The sequence below is a fragment of the Schistocerca serialis genome, chromosome 2, assembly GCF_023864345.2.
Source record: "Schistocerca serialis cubense isolate TAMUIC-IGC-003099 chromosome 2, iqSchSeri2.2, whole genome shotgun sequence".
NCBI classification, from domain to species: Eukaryota; Metazoa; Arthropoda; class Insecta; order Orthoptera; family Acrididae; genus Schistocerca; species Schistocerca serialis.
Genome location: NC_064639.1, coordinates 156,699,845 through 156,723,044, shown reverse-complemented (window position 1 = coordinate 156,723,044; position 23,200 = coordinate 156,699,845). Strand labels below are relative to the sequence as shown.

The following is a 23,200-nucleotide window of genomic DNA, read 5'->3' as shown; positions in this document are numbered from 1 at the left end:
CATAAATGTGAGCTAACATAGAGGGAAATGGCCCTATCATGGACGTTAACTAGGCCGAGACCACCTTTTTCCTTGGGGAGGGTAAGAGATACGAATCTGATCTTCAGTAGCATACCAGCGGTGACGAAGTATCCCAGCGCTGCCATAATGCTACGCGCTAAGGAGTTCGGAATGGGTAGCGTTTGGGCGACATGCGGTATGCGGGACGCCCGCTGAACGATGTGCCATTTGAAACATTTTTTGTATTATTAAAATTTATTTTCCTCTACTTTCAGTTTTTGTCTTTTCACACAATTTGTTACGATTACTGTTCCTATTAATGACTAGTTCTCTGTTACTGCATGGCTTAGTCATTAACTTTGGATCTGTCTCTTTTTCTGGTACGGCTTTCTGTCATCACCTTTTTCTTTTACAGTAAGTATTCATTTTGTAGTTTATCTTCCTGCTTAAAGTCTAGTATACCCTCACAAAACTGCATTTCAGTCGTGTCCACATTCTTGTTTTCCGGATTTCCCGTGTACGTTGATATTATACAATGCTGTATGAGAATCGTTTCAGAAACTTTCTTCTCGATTTCTTAGAAAAATGTGTTATGTTACTGACAGAGACCTTTTGTTGCACACCACCTTCAGCAACCATCTGTCTTGTAGAGGGGTATTAAAAAGTGTCCTATACTACTACAGGATATAGTACTAATTAAACCCGGGAAATGAATATTTAAATAAAGCCAAATTGAATGACACATTTTTGAAACGGACAAGAAAGTATAAAATAATTCCTAACCCCCATACAAGTAGTCCTGACAGTAGTCTAGGACATAACTGATGGGTGAAAATATCACCTTTACTATTATGCATTGCATGCTGCCCAACTTTTTCGTTTTAAACGCTACAAGTATTTTCGTAGCCATTAAAAACTGACAAGCGCAAATTTTCAGAACTATCTTCATAGAGTCAACAATCTGAATGGTGTTACGAGAAGTTATTTTATAATTTTTAGTAAGATTTAATAATGTGTTGTATTTAAAATATTTTTATTTAAATAATTATTTTCTTCTTTTTAGTCACGTGTGTGTCAGATTTTTCAGTCGATCTGAAATGTTTTGGTCGGCCGAAGTGGCCGAGCGGTTCTAGGCGTTTCAGTCTGTAACCTCGCGACTGCTACGGTCGCAGGTTCGAATCCTGCCTCGGGCATGGATGTGTGTGATGTACTTAGGTTAGTTAGGTTTAAGTAGTTCTAAGTTCTAGGGGACTGATGACCTCATAAGTTAAGTCCCATAGTGCTCAGAGCCATTTGAACCATTTGAAATGTTTTGGTGAGATGACTATAAAGGCATGTGGCAAATATCAGGATTATTTGAGTCTCTCTTCACTTGAGTCACCCAAATACATTGCTTCCTCCTACGATTATCTCACGAAAAGACTTCTAAGGTAAAAATTAGAGTGAATCGAGTTCACACAGAGACTTACCAGCAACCGTTGTTACCACGAAACACTCGCAAGTGGAACGGAAAAGAGGGAAATAGTCGTACACGAATTACCCTTCGCCACACCCGAGACACGAAAGAGGCTTAATTTTGCATTGTCATAGAGTTCTGAGCAACGTGAAAATTTAAACTATCTAATCCAGCAATGTAAACTAACTAATCCAGCAGAAAGTGATAGTGGTACCCTCCGCCACACACTAGATAAGAAGGAGAGTTAACGTAGGATTGTCTTCCAGTTCTGCGCTATGTTCAAAGTTGCAAGCCTGCAGTTCATCAGAAAATGGTAGTAGTAAACAAAGTACCCTTCACCACACACCAAACAAGAACGCGAGGTAGTATTGCATTGTCTTCCATTTCTGAGCTATGTAAAAAGTTTCAAGTCTGTGGTTCATCGGGAAGTTTGGCTGACTGCCATGGAGGGGACCCAGATTCAGTTCCCGGTAGTGGGACGGATATTTCATTGGTGGGTGTACAGGTACGGGTTTCACTCACTCCTGTGAGGCCAATTGAGAAGCTGCTCGACCAATTAACAGCGGTTCCAAGGACAACGAACCCAGAAACGACCCGGAGAGCGGTGTTCTGGTCACATGCTCCTCCTTAGCTCATCCGCTAACGCCATTGGCAGAGGAAGACACGGCGGCCGGAGTGGTCCGATTGTCGCGTCGGGACCTAGAGTGGGATTTCACCTACAAAATTACTGACCGAATTAAAAAATTTAAATTGCTTTCGTTATCTACTCGTTAGGAGGTAAAAATTATAGTAAAGGTGTAACCCACTAAGACAAGTATTACGGCTAGAAACTGGGTATATGTTTTATGGAAGTGTAACTCACGGAGCGCAAATTAACCATACTATATTCACCTAGTATTTGAGAACGAGAGCACTTAACGATTTCTAACAAACTTTATACATAATTTCAAAGCTTCTCAAAAATTTCCTCGCTGGCACCATTCGCAAAATACTAATAATAATAATAATAATAATAAAAAGTTTATAAAAAATGTTTCGAATGGCTCTGAGTACTATGGGACTTAACATCTGAGGTCACCAGTCCCCTGGAACTTAGAACTACTTAAACCTAACTAACCTAAGTACATCACACGCATCCATGCCCGAGGCAGGATTCGAACCTGCGACCGTAGCGATCGCGCGGTTCCAGACTGAAGCGCCTAGAACCGGCCGGCTTTTATCACTTACCACATTTTAGCTGTTCATGCAGTAATATTTCAGTATTAGGTGCGACATATAATTTTAGTTATCATTAAAAAACTTACTTTTTATTACTTAATCATTACTAACTCTACTCGCAACCCATTTTCCAAATCTCTGTATGTCCATCTTTTCAGAGATGCTTGCAGAACCTCAGCATTTAAGTACAGAATTCCAGATCATACACCGGTCAGCCATCTAAATTTCCAAATTGTTATTTTATTGGGGGACCAGTTTCGGCAATATATTGCGCCATCTTCGGGCGCCCTGACCGACGTGTAGAAAGATTCCTATCTCGCCTGCCGACTCTGGCGATGTTTGAAGTGATCATTGTATCAAAAATCTACAGATATCAATCTTTGATTGCTGGCCCCTATTTTGACCATAACCGATGCTGGAATCTTCCTACACGTCTTTCAGGATCATAAAGGCGGCGTAGTACATTGGCCGAAACTGGTAGCCCAATAAAATAACAATCTGGAAATTTAGACGGCTGACAAGTATTTGATTTGCAGTATCCACATATACAGCTGAAAGTATCTGCAAAAATATATCAATCTACGACACATATTTGAGGTGAAATGGCGTCATAAACACTGAGATGCGTGAAACACGCAGTTTATGCTTGGGAGTTCGATTCTTTAAAGAATCGAGGACGCGAGTTACTGTTGAATTCTAAGACAGAAACATGCTGACTCGCTGTTCTAGGTCGCATTTTATTTACAGAACAGTCTGATCGGCAGAAAAAAAAAGAACTAAAACAATGCTCACAAGCGGGCACGTGCGAATCGCCGAGCGATCATGCAGACAAAGCGACAGGTGCGGGTCACAGATTCATAAAATCGTACAGATTACCAGTTGGTTGAATATCAATGTATACGCAAGAAACTACCCGCATTCGTGGGCAGCGGATGAGGTTATACACGAGGGGCCACCACACCATTTTCTACGCTTTGTGTGGCAGTAAATGACACCAACTTCTAACCAGCGGTGGAGAATAGTCGAGGTGCATGACCAGGAACTGTTCAACTGAGCTTGATCGCTTTGGATTCCTGGCGATGTGAACAAAGGTAGTACTGTATTCAACACCCATGAAGAAGTCCATTTTTTTTTTCAGAAACATGCGTCCCCTGCATGTAATAGTATATGGAATGTGCGTATGGCGTATTTTGACCGGGAGTTCCCTTTTCGAGACTTCCGATACCTGGTGCAAGTCTTGTTATTTGAGAGCACGCCAGCGATGTGTCGATGACGATGAAATGATGGTGGTGACAACATAATACCCAGAATGAGATTTTCACTCTGCAGCGGAGTGTGCGCTGATATTAAACTTCCTGGCAGTTTAAAACTGTGTGCCCGACCGAGACTCGAACTCGGGAACTTTGCCTTTCGCGGGGAAGTGCTCTACCATCTGAGCTACCGAAGCACGACTCACGCCCGATCCCCACAGCTGTACATCTGCCAGTATCTCGTCTCCTACCTTCCAAACTTTACAGAAGCTCTCATAATAATACCCAGTCTCCGAGCGGGAAAAATCTCCAACCCGACCATGAATCGAAACCGGGCGTCTCGAATTGCATTCACCCACGCTGACCACTCAACGACATCCGGTGACAACCAGCTGCGTTCGCCAGAAGTCAGTGATGGAGAGCTGTTTTGAGCTCCTATCAGAAAGTGGAACATAGTTATTTAACTTACTGAACGTAAAATCAACATTTTATTCGCAAGCCCCGATTCTTTTAAGAATCGAACTTTCATGTGTAAAAAAGCTTCAAATTATGTTCGTTGTAAGTCGCGAAGTGCTCTGATTATGAACAATGGGTGTGTTTAGTCTAAGTAATTTGCACTCTGATTTTAGAAAAGATAGTTTTTCACCCAATCAGTGTTTGAGATGTCATATCTCCTGAATTATATGCCCTACAACATTATAATTGGTGTATGTGGATACTGTTTGGAATGTGTGTTGCGAATAGAGTTTCTAATAAACAAAAGTTGCGCTTGATGCTAAAGTTTTTCTGGAAGGACAACGAAAATGTGTTACGGGATAAAAGCTTTCCTTCTATTATTTTGAGGTGGGAGTCAGCTAGTAAAAGTTTCATAAAGGTATGAAATTATGTTCAATATTTGTTAGAAGTAGTTAAGTGCTCTCATTCTAAAATACTGGGAGAATATAGTCTCGGTAATTTGGGCATAGTTACCTCAAGACAGATACACAGTTTCTAGCTGTCATGTGTCTTGCTGTGTTAAACCTTTAACATGTGATTATACCTTTTAATTAGTAGCTTATGACAGCATTTTAAATTTTTTAATTCGGCCAATAATTTCATGAAATACTGATAACTGAAGTTTGCTCCTGGTAGTCTGTAGATAGGCAACCTGCAACTCGATCTATGATCCATGAACTTTGGTAGTTGGTCACTAATAGCTTTCCGCTGTTGATTGGCAAAGATGGGGATATTCTGTGCAATCAACTGGATGTAGTACAATACGGTGGACGTGGTAGTTATAATTACGATTTATCCGTTACTTGTAATTCACGATGTACGTAAATGTAAAAAATTAATTGCCGTGCCAGTAGCGAAGTGAATGCGGTGTTTCATGCTTCCGCAATACATTGACAGTATGCTAAAAATACCTACAGTATTACTGCTACAAATATCAGTAGTAAAATATGTTTGGAGGTACTTTTAAATGCCACTAAATCATTTGTGTTAAAGACGTCTTGTTATTTTGAGCTGCTTTAAAAGACCAGGAATGCTGCGCGTTGATACGTATTACCGGTTAAAAGCAATGACCTAAGGGAAAATGGAATCGTCAGAGAGTTTACGTAATACAGTGGCACACGGCCGCGTGTTAATATATCCACTTACGTCCTTTAGGTACGCCGGTAGTTTATTTTCAGCCACGCATGGCGTTCGAATCACTCGCGTGCTCTACCTCTTTATTCTGCGACATTTTGTGCTGGCAGACAATCTGATTGGAATTAATCGCATCGTGCTGTCTGGCATCCAGGCCGCTTCCAGCGGCTATTGCGCTGCCAGTTACCAGAAACCATTCAATTAAGTTCGACAAAGTGTCGGCAGTAAACAAGGCGACCGTTTTAATTTAAAATAATCTCTGCTGGCGGATCTCTCTAAACGGCTGTACGACAGAAATGCTACGAGAAGTTCTTTAATGCTATAAAAATGTGAAATTCTTCAGACCATCCTTTTTTGAGATTATATACGTATTGCTAAGGCTTACTGTATTAGTGTTTCGCATTTGTGTCTATCACAGATAATTCTTTGGCAGCTGATTTTCATCGCAATAAAATGCTTCATGTGTTATATTTGCTGTAGAATCATTTTCTCTTACTGCGCATGTCTTTTCATGCCTGCATATATACTGTGGGTCGCCTAATTCGTGCTTAAATGCCAAACTACATTTCTTCTTACAGTTTTCTCCTTTGCTCGATTACTAGTGTTGTTTATCTCAAATTTCTTTCTGCTTCCGTCCTTTACTTCCCGGTTTTCATACTTCGACTACAAACGTTTATAATAGTACTTAAGGGTACTACTAGGCTCATCCAGAAAATAAAGACCGTTTTGGCATAGCTAAATAAAAACAGAAGGCGTCAGAACAATATTTTGTAAATAAAATAACTATCTCTATTTTTCAATGTACTCGTCACAGCTGCCAAGGCGCTTGGCGTAACGTGGGACCAATTTTTCATTTCTCATTTTTTAATCCTCTACCGCCAAAGATTTGAGTCAGAATGTCACTGCTTGTTAGAGATCTTTACTGTTTGCAAACTATTTTACACCAAAAAGTTCCTTTAGTTTCGTGAATAAATGAAAATAACTTGGTGTCACGTAAGACGTTGAACTTTTTGCTGTGTTCGAGCTGATAGCGTAATGACTGATGGCCTTCCACTCCGATGTTCGTTGTGTAGACTGGTTCTTCCCAGATCAAACGCAATGCACCGTTTCCTCATTGAGGACTCATTCATTACGCTATCACCATAAACATTCTTCAGTTCCGTGTAAAATACGAGGGTAATCCCAAAAGTAAGGGCTCCTATTTTTTTATTTGTACAGAACCGTGTTTGTGTGGCAGTTGGTCACACTGTTATGAAGAGTGCTTCACGTACTGTGTGTAAACATGTGCACGCCGCGCTGAGGCAGCTCACGTTGGATGTTACCGTCAAGTGCGAACAGCCCACAGTTATTCGGTTTTTGAACGCAAGGGGCACTGCACCGATTGAAATCCATCGCCAATTGACGGAAGTGTATGGTGAGTCGCGCATGGATGTCAAAAATGTTCGTAAGTGGTGTAGAGAGTTTGCAGCTGGTCGACCCGAAATTCACGACGAACAAAGGAGCGGGAGACCGTCAATTTCTGAGGAGACAGTGTTGAAGGTTGAGTAAAGCATGCGTGAAGATCGGGATCACCCTGGATGATCTCTGCACGTTGGTTCCTGAGGTTTACCGAAGCACCACTCACAGAATTTTTACAGAAACATTGAACTACCGGAAGGTGTGCCACGCATGCTGAATGAGGACCACATGCGGCAACGAGTTGATGCTTCCTGCGCATTTCATCACCTCCTTGTAGCCGAACAGGACAACTTTCTGGACTCAATAGTCACAGGTGACGAAACCTGGGCATACCACTTTACACCTGAGAAATAACAGGTTCATGACTTTCTGAATGGCATGGCGGCGAGCTGGTATGACATGGGCATACAATTACTGCTGCAGCGTCTACAAAATTTCATCGACAGAAATTGTGATTATGTCAAAAAATAGCTAAATGTTCAAGCTGTAAAGTGATGTAAATCATTGTAGAAATAAACAGGACTACGTACTTATAAAACAAATAGGAGACCTTACTTTTGGGATTACCCTCGTATGAAAGGCCGAACATTTTGTGCATACAGAAAACGAATGACACTGCACACTTTATATTTGGCGGGATTTTTGATGGGTGCCGGCCTTTCGAAACGTTACTGAACAAAGACACGTGACCGCTCGGCAACAAAACACGGTTCACACTGAGTCTGAGGAAGGATATAGCTGGCACGCTTTCGATCACGGTGATGGGAAATCGGCGTCGGTCTTGGGGTGAAATCGGCCTTTACTTTCTCGGCAACCAGCGTATGTTTCAAATGGCTCCAGATTTTAATTTGCAAGTCTTACGCTGTTTCCTTTTAGTGATCTTCAAAACTTCCCCTTACATAATTAGATTTCTGTTTTTGAAATACGATTAATTTACATAAGACTGTATGTGTTCTTCAGCGAGCTGTTAAACTTGTAATTCTAATATATTTCTGTAAGACCACACGTCAAATAATCCAATTAATTATCTTGTAGTAATTATCATGATTTAAATAACGAAAACTGCACCAGTAACTTACTTTTTGCTGCTTAGCACAACGCGTTTCGAGAATTTATTCTCATTTTCCAGTGCAGTTGTGCGTTGGTTTCATGAATAAGTTTGGTGATGTTTTGCGTGTGTGCATTTGTTTCTCTCTTACGTCTTTGACTGCAATCGGAAAATTGTAAAAAATGAATTTTTGAGAGATTTTTAAATGCTAATGTCAGAAATGTATTTTTGTTTGTTTACTTACAGTAAGTAAACAAACAAAAATACTTTTTCTAAGATTAGCATTTAAAAACCATTGAAAAATTAATTTTGCCCGACTTTCCGATTGCAGCATAACTTATAAAAGAGGCAAGACAGCAAGAAAGCACACAGACAAACAATTCGTCGTTGTCCGCTGGTGTGAACTGCGTTGCTCGGTATAACCCACACACCTGGACACTGCTATGCACAATGAACATCTTAGAGTGAGGATCTAAATTAGGTGGTACACAGGGTGAGATCAGATGATGACCAGTTTGGCTTTAGGAAAGATTAAGGCACCCTAGAGACATTTCTGATGTTTTCACATGATCTGTCGACGTTATAAAATTGGGCAAGATTTTCGAAATTCTGAGAAAAATAACGATAAGCTACAGGGAAAGACGGGTAATATACAATATGTACAAGAACTAAGAGGGAACAAAAAAATTCAACAACGAAATTCTGGGGTTAAAAACGCTGTAAGACAGCGATGTCCTCATTCGCCCATGCTTTTCAATCTGTACACTGAAGAAACAATGACGGAAATAAAATAAAGGTTGAAGAGTTGAATTAAAATTCAGGCTGAAAGGATATCAATAATAAGATTCGTTGAGGACATTGCTATCCTTAGTCAGAGTGAAGAAGGGCTACAGGAGGTGTTGAATGGAATGAAAAATCCGATGAATTACAGAATATGGACTGAGAGTAAAGAATGGCGAAAATAACGAGAAGTAACAGAGATTAGAATATCAGGATTGGTGATCCTGAAGTGGAAGTAGCCAAGGAACTCTGCCACCTAGCAGCAAAGTTACTCACGACGGATGGAGCATGGAAGACAAAAAAGCAGATTACCACTGACAAAGAGGGTACTCTTGGCCAAGAGAAGTCTACTGGTATCAGACATAGGTCTTCATTTGAGGCAGAAATTTGTAAGAATGTGCGCTTGGACCACTGCGTTGCGAGGCAGTGAGACATGGACTCAGGGAAAACCAGAACAGAGGAGTTTCGAAGCATTTGAGATGTAATACTACAGAAGAATGTTGCAAATTAGGTAGACTAATAAGGTAAGGAATGAGGGAATTCTCCGCAGAATCGGCGAGGAAAGGAATGTATGGAAAACACTGAGAAGAAGATGGGTCAGGATGGTAGTACGTCTGGTAACACATCATGGAATAACTTCCATGATATTAGTGGGAGCTGTAAACGGTAAAAACTGTAGAGGAAGACAGAGTTTGGGATACATGCAGCAAATAATTGAGGACGGTGGTTACAAGTGCTACTCTGAGATGAAGAGATTGGCACAACAGGTGAATTCCGAGTTAATTGCCGTTGAAGTTAGCCAGTCAGGCAGTTGAGTACGCAAATTCAAGCGGCCCTCCTCAGACAGCAGTTCTAAAACCGGACAATATGAACGAAGTGTTAGCGTCGTGTAAACCACAGACTTACAGACACTGGTTATTTAATATTGGCCCCTGTTAAGTCTCTAAACGAGATTGGACTGCCGGCCGTTGTAGCCGAGCGGTTCTAGGCGTCTCAGTCCGGATCCACGCGGTTGCTACGGTCGTAGGTTCGAATCCTGCCTCGGGCATGGATACGTGTGATGTCCTTAGGTCAGTTAGGTTTACATAGTCCTAAGTCTAGGGGACTGATGACCTCAGATGTTAAATCCCATAGTGCTTAGAGCCATTTGAACCATTTGAGATTGGACTCCTCCCAATTTACGTTGGTCAGGCTACCTGAAGAGCGTATGGTGGAACACCGAAACTGGTTCTGTAAACAAATTAAATGCAAAAGAGACGACTGCAGATGTCTTAATTTTCATTTCATGTTGGCACTAAGGTTCACCGTAATACACGGTTAATCCAGTCACTTACATTTCACTAAACGAATAAGCTTATTTATTTTTATTGCAGGCGCTATGGCGTGGTGGAGGGCAGGTTCGTGTTTGAGGGTGGCTCCCGCTGCGGGAAAGGCGAGGGAGTGCACGTGTGCGTCACGGACCAGGGCGACGAGATCACCAGGACCTTCCAGATGGCGGCCCAGGGCAAGGTGGCAGTCAGGAGGAGACCCGTCACCAGGAACATGTCCAGTAAGTAACACACTGCCCGTTATACTGTAGTGCAGTAGACGTGCCTGTCACTTCTCTGCTGGTAGTAACACGTAGCCGTGGTACATAATCCATCTGAAGCACAAAATTAGAATTCAGACTTTCTGGAATCGTAATAACTGACTTCATCAACGAGACGTAAAATCCTTTGGGCCAGTCTGTATCGGTCATGATAGTCGTAGAAGTCCTTGTCACGTTTTCTGTGTGTTCTTCAGTATCCACTTTTAATATTGAAGAAAATTTAATAGCCAAGATAGTATTCAATACTATTTAATCCTGATGACCGTTTTCAACAGCTAAGATTATCATCTTCTGATTTTTTTAAAACTTATTGTTATTTGCCCTGTTCCATTATGACAGTATCACATATGCCATGGTGGCACTGTAGTGGGTTGCATGTACCATAATCCACAACAGTTTGTAAAAAAAGTAGAAACAGATTTGTCAAATATGAAAACAACATTGTGACAAACCTGTTCCCATATTTTACAAACCTCTGTGGAATGTGCTACTTACGTTTCATGTCATAAATGAACAGTATTGCCGATTATCAACATACAAACATCTGACAGCATTGTATGTACTATATCTGACATATTTGACACGTGTCTGCTTGAGAAAAACTCCGAAATTGCACTTGTATACGACTTTTTGATTGACTTAGCTCACTGACTGACGATTTTCATTTCATTTTCCTTTGCAGTGATGGACAGTCCCCGGCGGCAGATGCTACCCCGAACATCCGAGGTGTCTTCCGTTCTGGCAACACCGGCTCTGTCTGATCTATGCTCGGATGACTTATGCAGGTACGTGATGTTTCTTTTATTTCAAGTTTAATATTAACCAGTAAGAAAGTAATGTTTAGTACAGTTCTACGTTTATTTGAAGAGAAAATGATCTTGACAACCTATACAGGGTTATTCATAAATGCCTGTGGGGTTGCAGAAGACCACTTGCGAAAAATACACGATATACAGGAAAGTGACACGTATCAGTGGATAGAGCATCTACCCAAGTTTCCGTTAATGTACCATGATGTACTTGCACTAGTAGGCAGGTATGACAAAATACTTGTACAAATCGTACACTTAATAGTGCATCAAATGAATTCCCACCATCTGATAGGCAACCCAGTGAAGAGATTTCCAAAGTGGGCTACTGTCGCGTCTTCCCAGGCAATATGCTTCAGCGATTTCAGTGAACTGAAGTACATACTGAAATTTGCTGTATCATAAATGCTGTCCATACTGAGGAACTGAAATGTAAGTTAAAATTTGGAGAGATGCTGATGAGTGTCTTTTTACCGAATGTGTTGTAATTTTCGCAGTTATGTTAAGAAACTCCGGAGGTACTCGTGAGTAACGATGTATAAATACGAGGGTTGCCTAGAAAGTATGCACCACATTTTTTCTTCAACAGTTCTTTATTGAACATAAGATTTACATACACGAACGAATGGTATTTTACCTAAACACCCTATTTTTCCCGTTCTATGGCCTTCCTCCAACGCGAAACAAGGGCGTATATGCCCTGTCGTTGCCAATCCTTGTCCTGATGGCGGAACCAGTGCTTCACTGTGCGAATCACCTCCTCATCGTCCTCAAAATGTCTTCCACGAATGCCATCCTTTAATGTCCCAAAACAAGTGGAAGTCCGAGGGGTCTCCCCGACCGCTGCAAATCGTGGAGCTCCGCCGAACCGTCTTCTGACGAACTCACCCTCCGTGTCCAGCGACTGATTGTACTTATGCCGACAGCAGGTGCTCCATTGACCATGCACAGGAGTTTGTGAATATACCACACACTTTCTTTCTCTGCAGTGAGAAATTCAATGACGTCACGTTGCTTGTAACGTACATCACCTGCAGACGCCATTTTTAAACTGTCCTGCATCTACGCTATCTGTCGGAAGTCACGGAAACATGGCGCGCTCACTTACGAGACTTCAAATAATACATACATAACGTTTCGTACTCGTAGCGTTGTTTTCGGCTGAGAATAAAAAATGTGGCGAACTACTTTCTGAGCAACCCTCTTATTTACATAATGTAATGATTGTTGTACCAATTTCTCAGTAATTTGTGAGCACATCATAAATACAGAGTGATTCAAAATGAATGGAACAAAAAGAAAGTATTTCTTTAATTATAGTAACGACTTTATTCCACAAATATATTTATTTAATATACATACGTATAATATACATATACATATGGGCATATTAATAGACATATAGAGTGAAAGAATAACTCTCACAGTTCCTATGGACGAACGCGGATGTTCGATGTGTGCTCCATTTGTAAAATGGCATATGTCTGTCCGGTACTGCGTTGCCTAACAGACCCAGTGGAGTTAATTGCTCCATCCACACCGACTATCCAGTGCTATAGCTACTGTAAGTGCTGCGGAAATTAGCGTCTGTCAACTGTCTTATCCACACATCCCCAAAGGAAAAAACTCCATTGGTGTAAGGTCAGGCAAACTACGGGGGTGGCGATATGAACGGCACGTCATTCGGCCCAGCATGACCAATTCCGCATTGTGGAAGACGTTCGTTGAGGTGATCACATACGATGTTATGCCAATGTGACGCGGCTCCGCTCTACTGCAAAATGAAGTCGGGTACCTCTTCTGTCAACCATAGAGAAAGCATATCGAGATAGGTTATCCCTGTAACGATAGATTCTACGTAAAAGAAAGGACCAAGGAGTATGTGGCTACATATTTTGCAGAAAACATTCAGCTTCGGAGATTCACGTTGCAGAGAGGCATGCGAGCTCTCTGTAACCAGTATTTTCAAATTATGCTTGTTCGCTCTGCCATTTAAGTGAAACTTGACTTTGTCTGAGAATGCAAGTTCATCTGCGAAACCATATGTCCCCATCTATCCTTGTCAATCAATGCAAAATTTTCTTCATTTTGGATTATCAGCTGGTTTTAGCGGCTGCAACAATTCAGTTCTGTAATCTTTGAACTGCAGATGCTTGCATGGGACATGTTCCACTGTTGATTGCAGCTCATTCAATTTTCTGTTGACACGACCTGTAAATTTTCTGGGACTTCTTTCGTAGACCGTACGAATATTTTCGACCACTTCATTGTCTACAGTTTGCCACCCTGTGATTTGCTTCTTGGATATGTATCCTGTATCGCCGAATTGCTTGGCACATCCGGCAATGTTGTGGCGGAGTGCTGCCACTTCACCAAACTTGGTCGGAAATGTCTGTGAGCAACGATTATAGTTGATTTGTCGCATATTCTATGCGACCGTTTTTAGTAATAAGACCAGCGGTGAACAACAGCGGCGGTTTTCCATTGTTTCATTTTTGGCAACCTACACTATGAGAGTTAACCTTTGAGTCTCAGTTTCTAAAGTATGTTTGTCATTTGTTTAGTCACAGGAACACATTCCTTTTGTCCCATTCATTATGAATCAGCCTGTGTAATAATGTCCATATAAACTACCGCAGGTGGCACCGTACAGGGACGTAACCCAAAGCAAATATGAACAGTTTTAAGCCGGCCTTGGTGGCCGAGCGGTTCTAGGTGCTACGGTCTGGAACCGCGCGACCGCTACGAATCCTGCCTCGGGCATGGATGTGTGTGATGTCCTTAGGTTAGTTAGCTTTAAGTAATTCTAGGTGACTGATGACCTCAGAAGTTAAGTCCCATAGTGCTCAGAGCCATTTGAACCCATTTGAACAGTTTTAAGAAATACCATACGTAGACAGATGCACACGTGCACATATGCAGTTACAATGCAGTAGCTTACGCGAGAAAATACGGCGTGTGTGGCTGGTTGTCCAGGTTGCACCGCGACGGCAGCTCCCCCTACTGGCTGTCCACCGAGTCTTCCGGCGGGGCGCGCAACTCGGACCTGGACAGCAACTACGGCTGCGGCGACACGTCGTCGGTGAGCGACCACTACGACCAGTCGGCCATGTCGGGCGGGGGCGGCTGGCACGGCTCCAGCGGGCCCGGCGGAGCTCTGGAGAGGTGAGTGAGCCAGCGTCCAGCGTCACTTCGCGAAGGCAGCCGCGCTCTCCTTGCACCGAACGAGGTCTTCCCGACTGTGAAGCAAAACTGTCCTCGACACGAAGGTTGATTTGAACGCAGCAGTGCTTTACTAGGTATGGCCCTACAGATTTTCCCTCCACAATGGTCGTAACATCTGCGCCCCCCTCCCCTCCTAAAGTCACCACCCCTTACCCCAAACCCCTCACATATTACTTGCCTTTCCTTGGGCTCTTAGGTCATCGTCATCGCAATCAGAAGCTGTTCTGCATAGGTGACTGGTTCCTGATGCCATTAATGTCTCCATCTGATCCCGTTCCTGGTCGTCTGTATCGTTGTTATTGTTTTCATCCTTCTCCTTCCCGTTTTCTTCTGTCCTTCCACCGTACCTTCGGTAGCTGCTGTTAGGATCGCCTTCTCTGGCTGTGTATGCCCCACTCAATCTTCTTTCATTTGCTTAACCAGGTCTGGGAGAGTTTTTTTTTGTTTCAAGTATTTTATTGTTCCTTATGTATCCGCTCATTTTCTCCATTCTCCTCCCCACTGACATCTGGAACATTTCAATTTTGTCTGTTTCTCTCTCCAACTTCCATAGCTATATAGAAAAACGCTCGACAAAAAGCATTTAGACAATCTTTTTCTTAACTAATTATTTTTGTACTTCTAAATAAGTACAACATAGACATTCACCTGTGACAAATAAATTTCTGAGACGTATTACAGTGGTAGAGATTTACAGAAGAAAGAATTAGTTTACATTCAAGATAATCTTTGAAATACTTAAAAGCTTTTAATGAAGCAGAAAGAACTAAACATATTGTATCATTCTAACGTCAGTAAAAATGTGCTATCTATTAAACTGAGTGGAAAGGATGGTAATACAAAATTTTTGTAATTTATAAGTTTTTTAATGGAACATTTTTTTACTTCTTTAAATGATGTTTTTTACTTTCCATAGAAAACAGTGGCAGTGAAATACAAGGAATCATCTAATTTTGTAGTGACATTTTAAACACGAGAAACCGTTTGACTGCGTAATTTTATGTTTCATCTGCAAAGAAACTCACCATTAAGTACTTAAACCTTAGAAAATTTACGATTAAGGTTGTTGTAAACTGATAAACACGCTCAAAATTTTTGTGTGTACAGTTGAAATGAGAAAAAAAGTTGCCTATTAATAAAGTCATTTGCAATTCCTACAGTTGTTCACTGTATGCACTGACATTGAAATGTTGTAACATTTGACTTAGGAAAATGTTTCTGAGCACATCGTGAATCTATTGACTTGAAGGTATCATTTCAATAGCTAAAGCTGACAATCCTCTCAATCATTCTTGTGGATGTACTCACATAATATATGTCTTTCCCAGCCCGAGTATTGAAAAACTTGTTTCACCTCTAGCTCCGTATACAGCTAACATCAGGAGGAGTAGTAAGCATCAAAACTATTGGAAAAACTGCCAATGTAATTGCTTTTTGTGATATAAGATTTTGAGCTCTGTAGATAACTTCCAGCAGGAAGTATGGCCGGTAATATCAAAATTCCATCGTTTAATTCCTTTCTGTTGGTGTCACCTTCATCACCATCAGTTGGCACAGTCTCAAGAATCAGGCATGTAGCTTTCAGTTCTTCACCATCCCATGACTGTAGATCATTATTACAATACTGAATCAGTGGCAGCTCATATAACCACACTCTCGCATTTCCCTCGCAAATGTTTATTGGAACATCTTTGATTTTAATATCGTATACTTTCACCTATGTCTCTTTTCGCTGCTAATTACGATATACCGCGTATACAAATTTGCACTTGCGGACCTCTGACGCCTCTCTCCGCTTGGCGCCCCAGGCATCCACTTGTCCCGCTTTGGTCTTAAATCTCTCCTCACAGCTGTACGGATAGGTCATGCTTGTGTCCTTGCGCTGGGTTCCTGGAGGAAAAGCATTACTGGGGGTCACATGTTGATAACTCACGACTGTGTGCATTACTCACGAGTTGGCGCAGGAGAGTTAACTGTCGTCTCGATACTGAACCTACTTTTTTCATTTTTGTCCCTGCAGTTGTAAGCACACACATGGAACGTGATGAGAAATAGATGGCTAGAGTTCATGCAGCACGAGTCAATGGTGAATGGAACTACTGTCATTCAGTGACACCATCAGCACTAAACTTACAAAAGTCTGAACTTAGGCTGAAAGTTGTAATGGTGAAACAGTCAAAATATAATTTTCATTTAGAAGTAGAGCAAAATAATGTAGTGAAGTTAGATGGCCAATAATAAGTCCCTGCTCCCACTTGTGCAGAATGCAGGTCCTAGTGTTGCTGTTGAAAGACGTTCGTGGCTACCTCAGTCGGCGGTGGACAGCAAATGGCTTGGCATTGTAAGTAGCAGAGTCTGTAATCGAGATACTGATTGAAGAACTGTGGGTACATTTGGCGCCTGGCTCAGAGCTCGACTGAAGACAGCATTGAACTTGCATTGAGTCCATTCTAAACTCCCAAGCCCAATAGAGATACTAGACAAGGTACTTGTGATAATATGTCTTGCGGCAGGAAAGAGATCAGCAGAGCTGACGACCAGTGGTGGAACAAGGGCTGCCACCTGGTGGCCTACTGAGCATCTGTGGTTAAAGTTTTGTTGCTCACTGGTGTAACCCCATCTGGGCTAGGCCGCTTGTAAACCACAGATATGGGAAGGACTGCAGGTCTTCTGGGCAAACGACCCATACACCACACCAATTGCTCCTGTGAATGATGAGAGGTTGGTGTCCATCTCAAAGACTCAGGAAGATTGCGGCAGCTCGTATAACTGGTGACGCACGAGACTGTGGGTGACGTCCATTGACATGGGAGGTACAAGAGGAGACCCAGAAAATATTCATCGCCAACAGATCTGGGACAAAACTTGGAGGTGGCAGCAGAACCAACAGAGGCGCTGGAGGCAGAAAAATCTTTTTAGCCAACACACTGGCTGTGCGATGGTTGGGGAGCAATGAGAACCTAACCAGGTTAAACGATGTAGAACAGTTTTATTGAAAAGTGCAACCAATTTAATCTTCTGCTGGAATAAAATTAATCACTACAGTAGTTTGTGAAAGCTCGTGATTAGCAATGAATTTAGACCAGTTTGAACTTAGGCTGAAGGCTAGAATGATGTAATAGTCATAACTTGATATTCAATTGGAAGTAGAAGAAGAAAAGATCAACCACCAGTACGAAGTTCCTGGTCATCTCCGATGCAGAGGCCAACTCCTGCTTATGGTAGTGACAGACAGTGGCGGTTCCCTCGATCGGCGGTGGCTGACGAGTAGCATAGCGTCATGCACAGCGAAGATTTCAATCTAGACTCTGAAGAATTGCAGGTGCTGTCTGCATCTGGCTCAGAGCTCGGCAGAAGACTAGTTGAGAGATGCATTGACCTGCTCTAAATTCCCAGGCCTTCTCGAGATACTGGAGGGACTATTGGCGATCGCGTGTCCCATGGAAGCTGCCAGCTGGCCTAGTCAGCACGTGAGGCAGAAGTTCTGCCATCTGCTGATGCAACCCCTTTTGGCTTAGGCCGCTTGCATACCAACGGTGTGAGTGTGTTTGCAGGGCTGCAGGGCGAGCGGCCCAAACAACATACACTACTGGACATTAAAATTGCTACACCACAAAGATGACTAGCGAATTTTAACCGGCAGGAAGAAGATGCTGTGATATGCAAATGATTAGCTTTTCAGAGTATTCACACAAGGTTGGCACCGGTGGCGACACCTACAACGTGCTGAGTTGAGGGAAGTTTCCAACCGATTTCTCATACACAAACAGCTGTTGACCGGAATTGCCTGGTGAAACGTTGTTGTGATACCCCGTTAAGGAGGATAAATGCGTACCATCACGTTTCCGACTTTCATAAAAGTCGGATTATAGCCTAACGTGATTGCGGTTTATCGCATCGCGACATTGCTGCTCGCGTTGGTCGAGATCCAATGACTGTTAGCACAATATGCAATCGGTGGGTACAGGAGTGTAATACGGAACGCCGTGCTGGATCCCAACAGTCTCGTGTCACTAGCAGTCGAGATGACTGCCATCTTATCCGCATGGCTGTAACGGACGTGCAGCCACGTCTCGATCCCTGAGCCAACAGATGGGGACGTTTGCATGACAACAACCATCTGCACGAACAGTTCGACAACGTTTGCAGCAGCATGGACTATCAGCTCGGAGACCATGGGTGTGGTTACCCTTGACGTTGCATCACAGACAGGAGCGCCTGAAATGGTGTACTCAACGACGAACCTGGGTGCACGAATGGCAAAACGTCATATTTTCGGATGACTCCAGGTTCTGTTTACAGCATCATGATGGTCCCATCCGTCTTCGGCGACATCGCGGTGAACGCACATTGGAAGCGTGTATTCGTCATCGCCATACTGGCATATCAGCCGGCGTGATGCTATGGGAGCCATTGGTTACGCGTCTCGGCCACCTCTTCTTCGCATTGACGGCACTATGAACAGTGGAGGTTACATTTCAGATGTGTTACGACCCGTGGCTCTACCCTTCATTCGATCCCAGCGAAACCATACATTTCAGCAGGATAATGCACGACCGCATGTTGCAGGTCCTGTACGGGCCTTTTTGGATACAGAAAATGTTCGACTGCTGCCCTGGCCAGCACATTCTCCAGATCTCCCACCAATTGAAACCGTCTGGTCAATGGTGGCCGAGCAACTGGCTCGTCGCAATGCGCCAGTCACTACTCTTGATGAACTTTTGAACTGTGATATCGTGTTGAAGCTGCATGGGCAGCTGCACCTGTACACGCCATCCAAGCTCTGTTTGACTCAATGCCCAGGCGTATCAAGGCCGTTATTATGGCCAGAGGTGGTTGTTCTGGGTACTGATTTCTCAGGATGTATGCTCCCAAACTGCGTGAAAATGTAATCACATGTCAGTTCTAGTATAATATATTTGTCCAATGAATACTCGTTAATCATCTGCATTTCTTCTTGGTGTAGCAATTTTAATGACCAGTAGTGTACATTATACTAGAGTGTGACATTTCAAATGCTTCGGTTCTCTTCTGTCCAGGTTTCTCCAAAGTTTATGTTCCACTTCCATACAATGATGTGTGCATTTTCAGAAACAACTCCCTCAAATTAAGGCCACTGGTTGATACTATTAAGCTTCTATTGAGCAGGAGTGTCCCGTTGCCTGTGCTGGTGTACTTTTTTTGTCCTTGATTCGTGCGTCCTGTGTTATTTTGCTTCCAAGGTAGCAGAATTCCTTACCTTTGATTACTTCGTGATGTTACTGATGTAATTTCTGCTACTGTTCATTTCTTTCTTCCGTTTCGGTTCATAGAGTGTTCTCATTGGAATGTTCGTTGTTTGCTACAGGTCCAGGAATTCTCCTTCGCTTTTGTCGAGGATAGCAGTGTCATCAGCGAATCTTGTAGTTAACATTCCTTCACCATGAATTTTAATCCATGTTCTGGAACTTATTTCCGTCATTGTCTCTTAGACGTTGAGACTGACTACTAGTGGAGGAAGCCTTGTAAGCTTTTTAATCCGAGCATTTCCACCATGAGCCTCCGTTCTTATTGTTGCCTGTATGTTGTCTGCGGCCTTTGTGAATGACGGGTGTGGTGGTGCCGTGGCAGGTGCGTGAGCTGCATGAGCAAGCTGGGCGCGCTGTCGCGCTCTTCGACGGCGGGCACGTGCACGCCGCTGACGCCGGGCCCGCCTGGAGCTGGAACGGCCGCGTGCTGGCTGCACGACGCCCAGCAGACACCCGCCGGCCAGCAGGGCCGCGACGCGCGCTCCAGCGCCGCCTCCCTGGCCTCCTCGCACGGCAGCGACGGCCCGCGCTCCTCCCAGGAGGCGCCCTGCTTCTGGTAAGGCTCCTGCAAGGCTGGCTCCACGCATTACACTCGGCAGATATGAAAGGGGCAAATCGTGAACCAAACAATTTCTAGCGAAACACTCACATGGAAGTACTTGACCCACGGCTGGTCAACACCATTCACCGTTTCATTTCAGACAGAAACATATTTATCATAACCATTCACAGACAACAATTTAATTAAACAATTAATCGATTAAAAGTTTAAGTCATCAGTTAATACCAATCTCAAGACTATGTAATGTGACTCAGTTAATAACATCAAGATAGAGATTAGCAGGTTGGCTAATGCTCAGAATTAAAGAGGACATAATATTTTTTTCTTGAAAAATCGTGTTCATTTACCACAAGGAAGCAGCCCCTTAAGCACAAATAGTTGACTAAAAATTTGCACTCTTTAAAGATATTGACTGGATAAAAATTACAAGGATAATCAACATTTTATCAATAACATTCTCTTAGGGGAATAAGGATGAGAACAGTTTACATTTAAGGGAAGAATATGCCTGTAAAACTGTTAGTCAACACAGTAACGGACCAGATGCAAGGACATCAAACGATGAAGTAAGCATCTTTTTGGGACATGAAAAACAAATAGGTTTCAGTTATTACATTAAATTGCTAAAAACCATTCAACAGCCAAGATCGCATAAAATACTTCTATCTTTGAGACAACAGGTTTCCGGCCGGGGTGGCCGAGCGGTTGTAGGCGCTACAGTCTGGAACCGCGCGACCGTTACGGTCGCAGGTTCGAATCCTGCCTTGGGCATGGATGTGTGTGATGTCCTTAGGTTAGTTAGGTTTAAGTAGTTCTAAGTTCTAGGGGACTGATGACCTCAGAAGTTAAGTCCCATAGCGTTCAGAGCCATTTTTGAGACAACAGGTTTCAACAGACTTCGCTGTCATCTTCAGGACTTAAAAATCTTTTTGTTGTAAACCGAGTTCATTTTACGCAGAACCTCATGTCAAGATGTCAAGTGGATAAAAGTCAACACATTATTCACTTGACATATTGGCCCGAGGTTCAGCGTAAAACGATCACATTTTACAATAAAAACATTGTTAAGAACTCAAGATAGCAGCAAAGTGTGTCGAAACTGGTTGTCTTAAAGAAAGAAATATTTTATGCGATCTTGGCTGTTGAATGGTTTTTAGCAATTAAAACAGATTGCCCTTTAGCACTCTCAAAATGAGAAAATTCTATTACACGAAATATTATAGACTCACGTCCAATTTCCAACCACAGTGAACATCGCTTTAACTTTGCCTTGTAGGTGTTTAGCTGTTTCATTTTATTAAATAGGTATTTTAGTTCAACTGACAGCCTTCAGATTTGTGGGATTTATCGTGTAAACGAATTGTAATCAATAGATTTATTTTAGGACGCCTGTAGATGACCTCAGACTTTGCATTATTCAGCATCAATCGCCAGTTTTTGTACCACGCAGAAATCTTGTCTAAATTACATTAGAGACAGTTCCTTGGGGAACGCCAGAGACTTCTGTTTTACTCGACGACCTTCCATTCCTACGAACTACGACCTTTTCTGAAATGTCCCATGACTGAGACGATACCCCATAAGGACGCAATTTGATTAGAAGCCGCTTGTGGGGAACGGTAACGAAAGCTTTCAGGAAATCTGGAAACTTGGATTCAATTTGAGGTCCCCTGTCGACAGCGCTCATTACTTAATGAGAACATACACTGAGATGATAAAAGTCGGGGGGTAGCGGTATGCACACATACAGATGGCAGTAGTATCACGCGCATAAGGTGTAAAACGACAGCGCATTTGTACTCCAGTGATGCTCATGAAGAGGTGTCCAACGTGATTATGGCTGCACGTTGAGAATTAACAGACTTTGAACGTAGAATGGTGGTTGGCGCTACACGCATGGGACATTCCGTTTCGAAATTTGTTAGGGAATTCAGTATTCAGAGATTCACAGTGTCAAGAGTGTGCCGAGAATACCAGATTTCAGGCATTAGCTCTCACCATGGGCAAGGCATTGTCTGACGGCCATCATTTAATGACAAGAGCATCGAAGTTTCCTTAGAGTTGTCAGTGCTTACAGACAAGCGATACTGCGTGAAACAACCGCGGAAAATGTGGGACATACGAAGAATGTATCCGTTAGGACAGTCTGGCGAAATTAGGCGCTAATGGGCTATGGCAGCAGCTGACCGACGCGATTGTCTATGCTGACAGCATAAATTCGTCTGCAGCGCCTGTCCTGGGCTCGTTGCCATATCGGCTGGACCCTGAAGGACTGCTCTGGTTCTATGAGTCCCGGTTTCAGTTGGTAAGAGCTGATGGTGGGGTTTCAGTGTGGCGCAGACACACGAAGGTATCGACCCAAGTCACTGGACAACCATGACGGTGTGGGATGTATTTACGTGGAATGGACTGTGTCCTGAAACAATGGAAGAAGCACGGGAGCAAATCCTTGAACTAAAGAAACAAGCAACTAAAATATATCTTCACATTTCCTTTGAAAAAACTAAGATATTGACAAACATCAAGCACTCATGTAAATACCTCGAAGTTCAAGAACAGAAGATTGAAATAGTAAAAGAATTCAAATATCTCGGAGAATGGATTAGTTGGTATGCTGTGGAAAGCAAAGCAATGGAATCCAGAAAATATAAACTTTAATTGGCCTCCCAACTGACAAAAAAGTGCATACAACAAAAAATCCATTTCATGGAGGTCCAAAATTACACATTACAAGACAGTGATTAAGCCAGAAGCACTGTATGCAGCAGAAACACTTAACATGAATTTCAAAGGCCAAATGGAGAAACTTGAGCTAAAGGAAAGAAAAATTTTAAGAAAAATCATTCGGCCAAAATTTCAAGACAATAAGATTATATACATAAAAAACGA

General features: G+C 42.6%; 1 protein-coding gene across 1 annotated transcript in view; it reads left to right on the top strand.

Annotated features, from left to right (window-relative positions):
• LOC126455818 (uncharacterized) overlaps positions 1 to 23,200 on the top strand; it is a 387,921-nt gene that overhangs the window by 345,038 nt on the left and 19,683 nt on the right. Inside the window, exons 6-9 of the mRNA XM_050091578.1 lie at positions 10,213 to 10,388; positions 11,110 to 11,212; positions 14,213 to 14,401; positions 20,072 to 20,305. Coding sequence (XP_049947535.1) covers positions 10,213 to 10,388; positions 11,110 to 11,212; positions 14,213 to 14,401; positions 20,072 to 20,305 — 702 coding nt within the window. The remainder of the gene's footprint in view (positions 1 to 10,212; positions 10,389 to 11,109; positions 11,213 to 14,212; positions 14,402 to 20,071; positions 20,306 to 23,200) is intronic.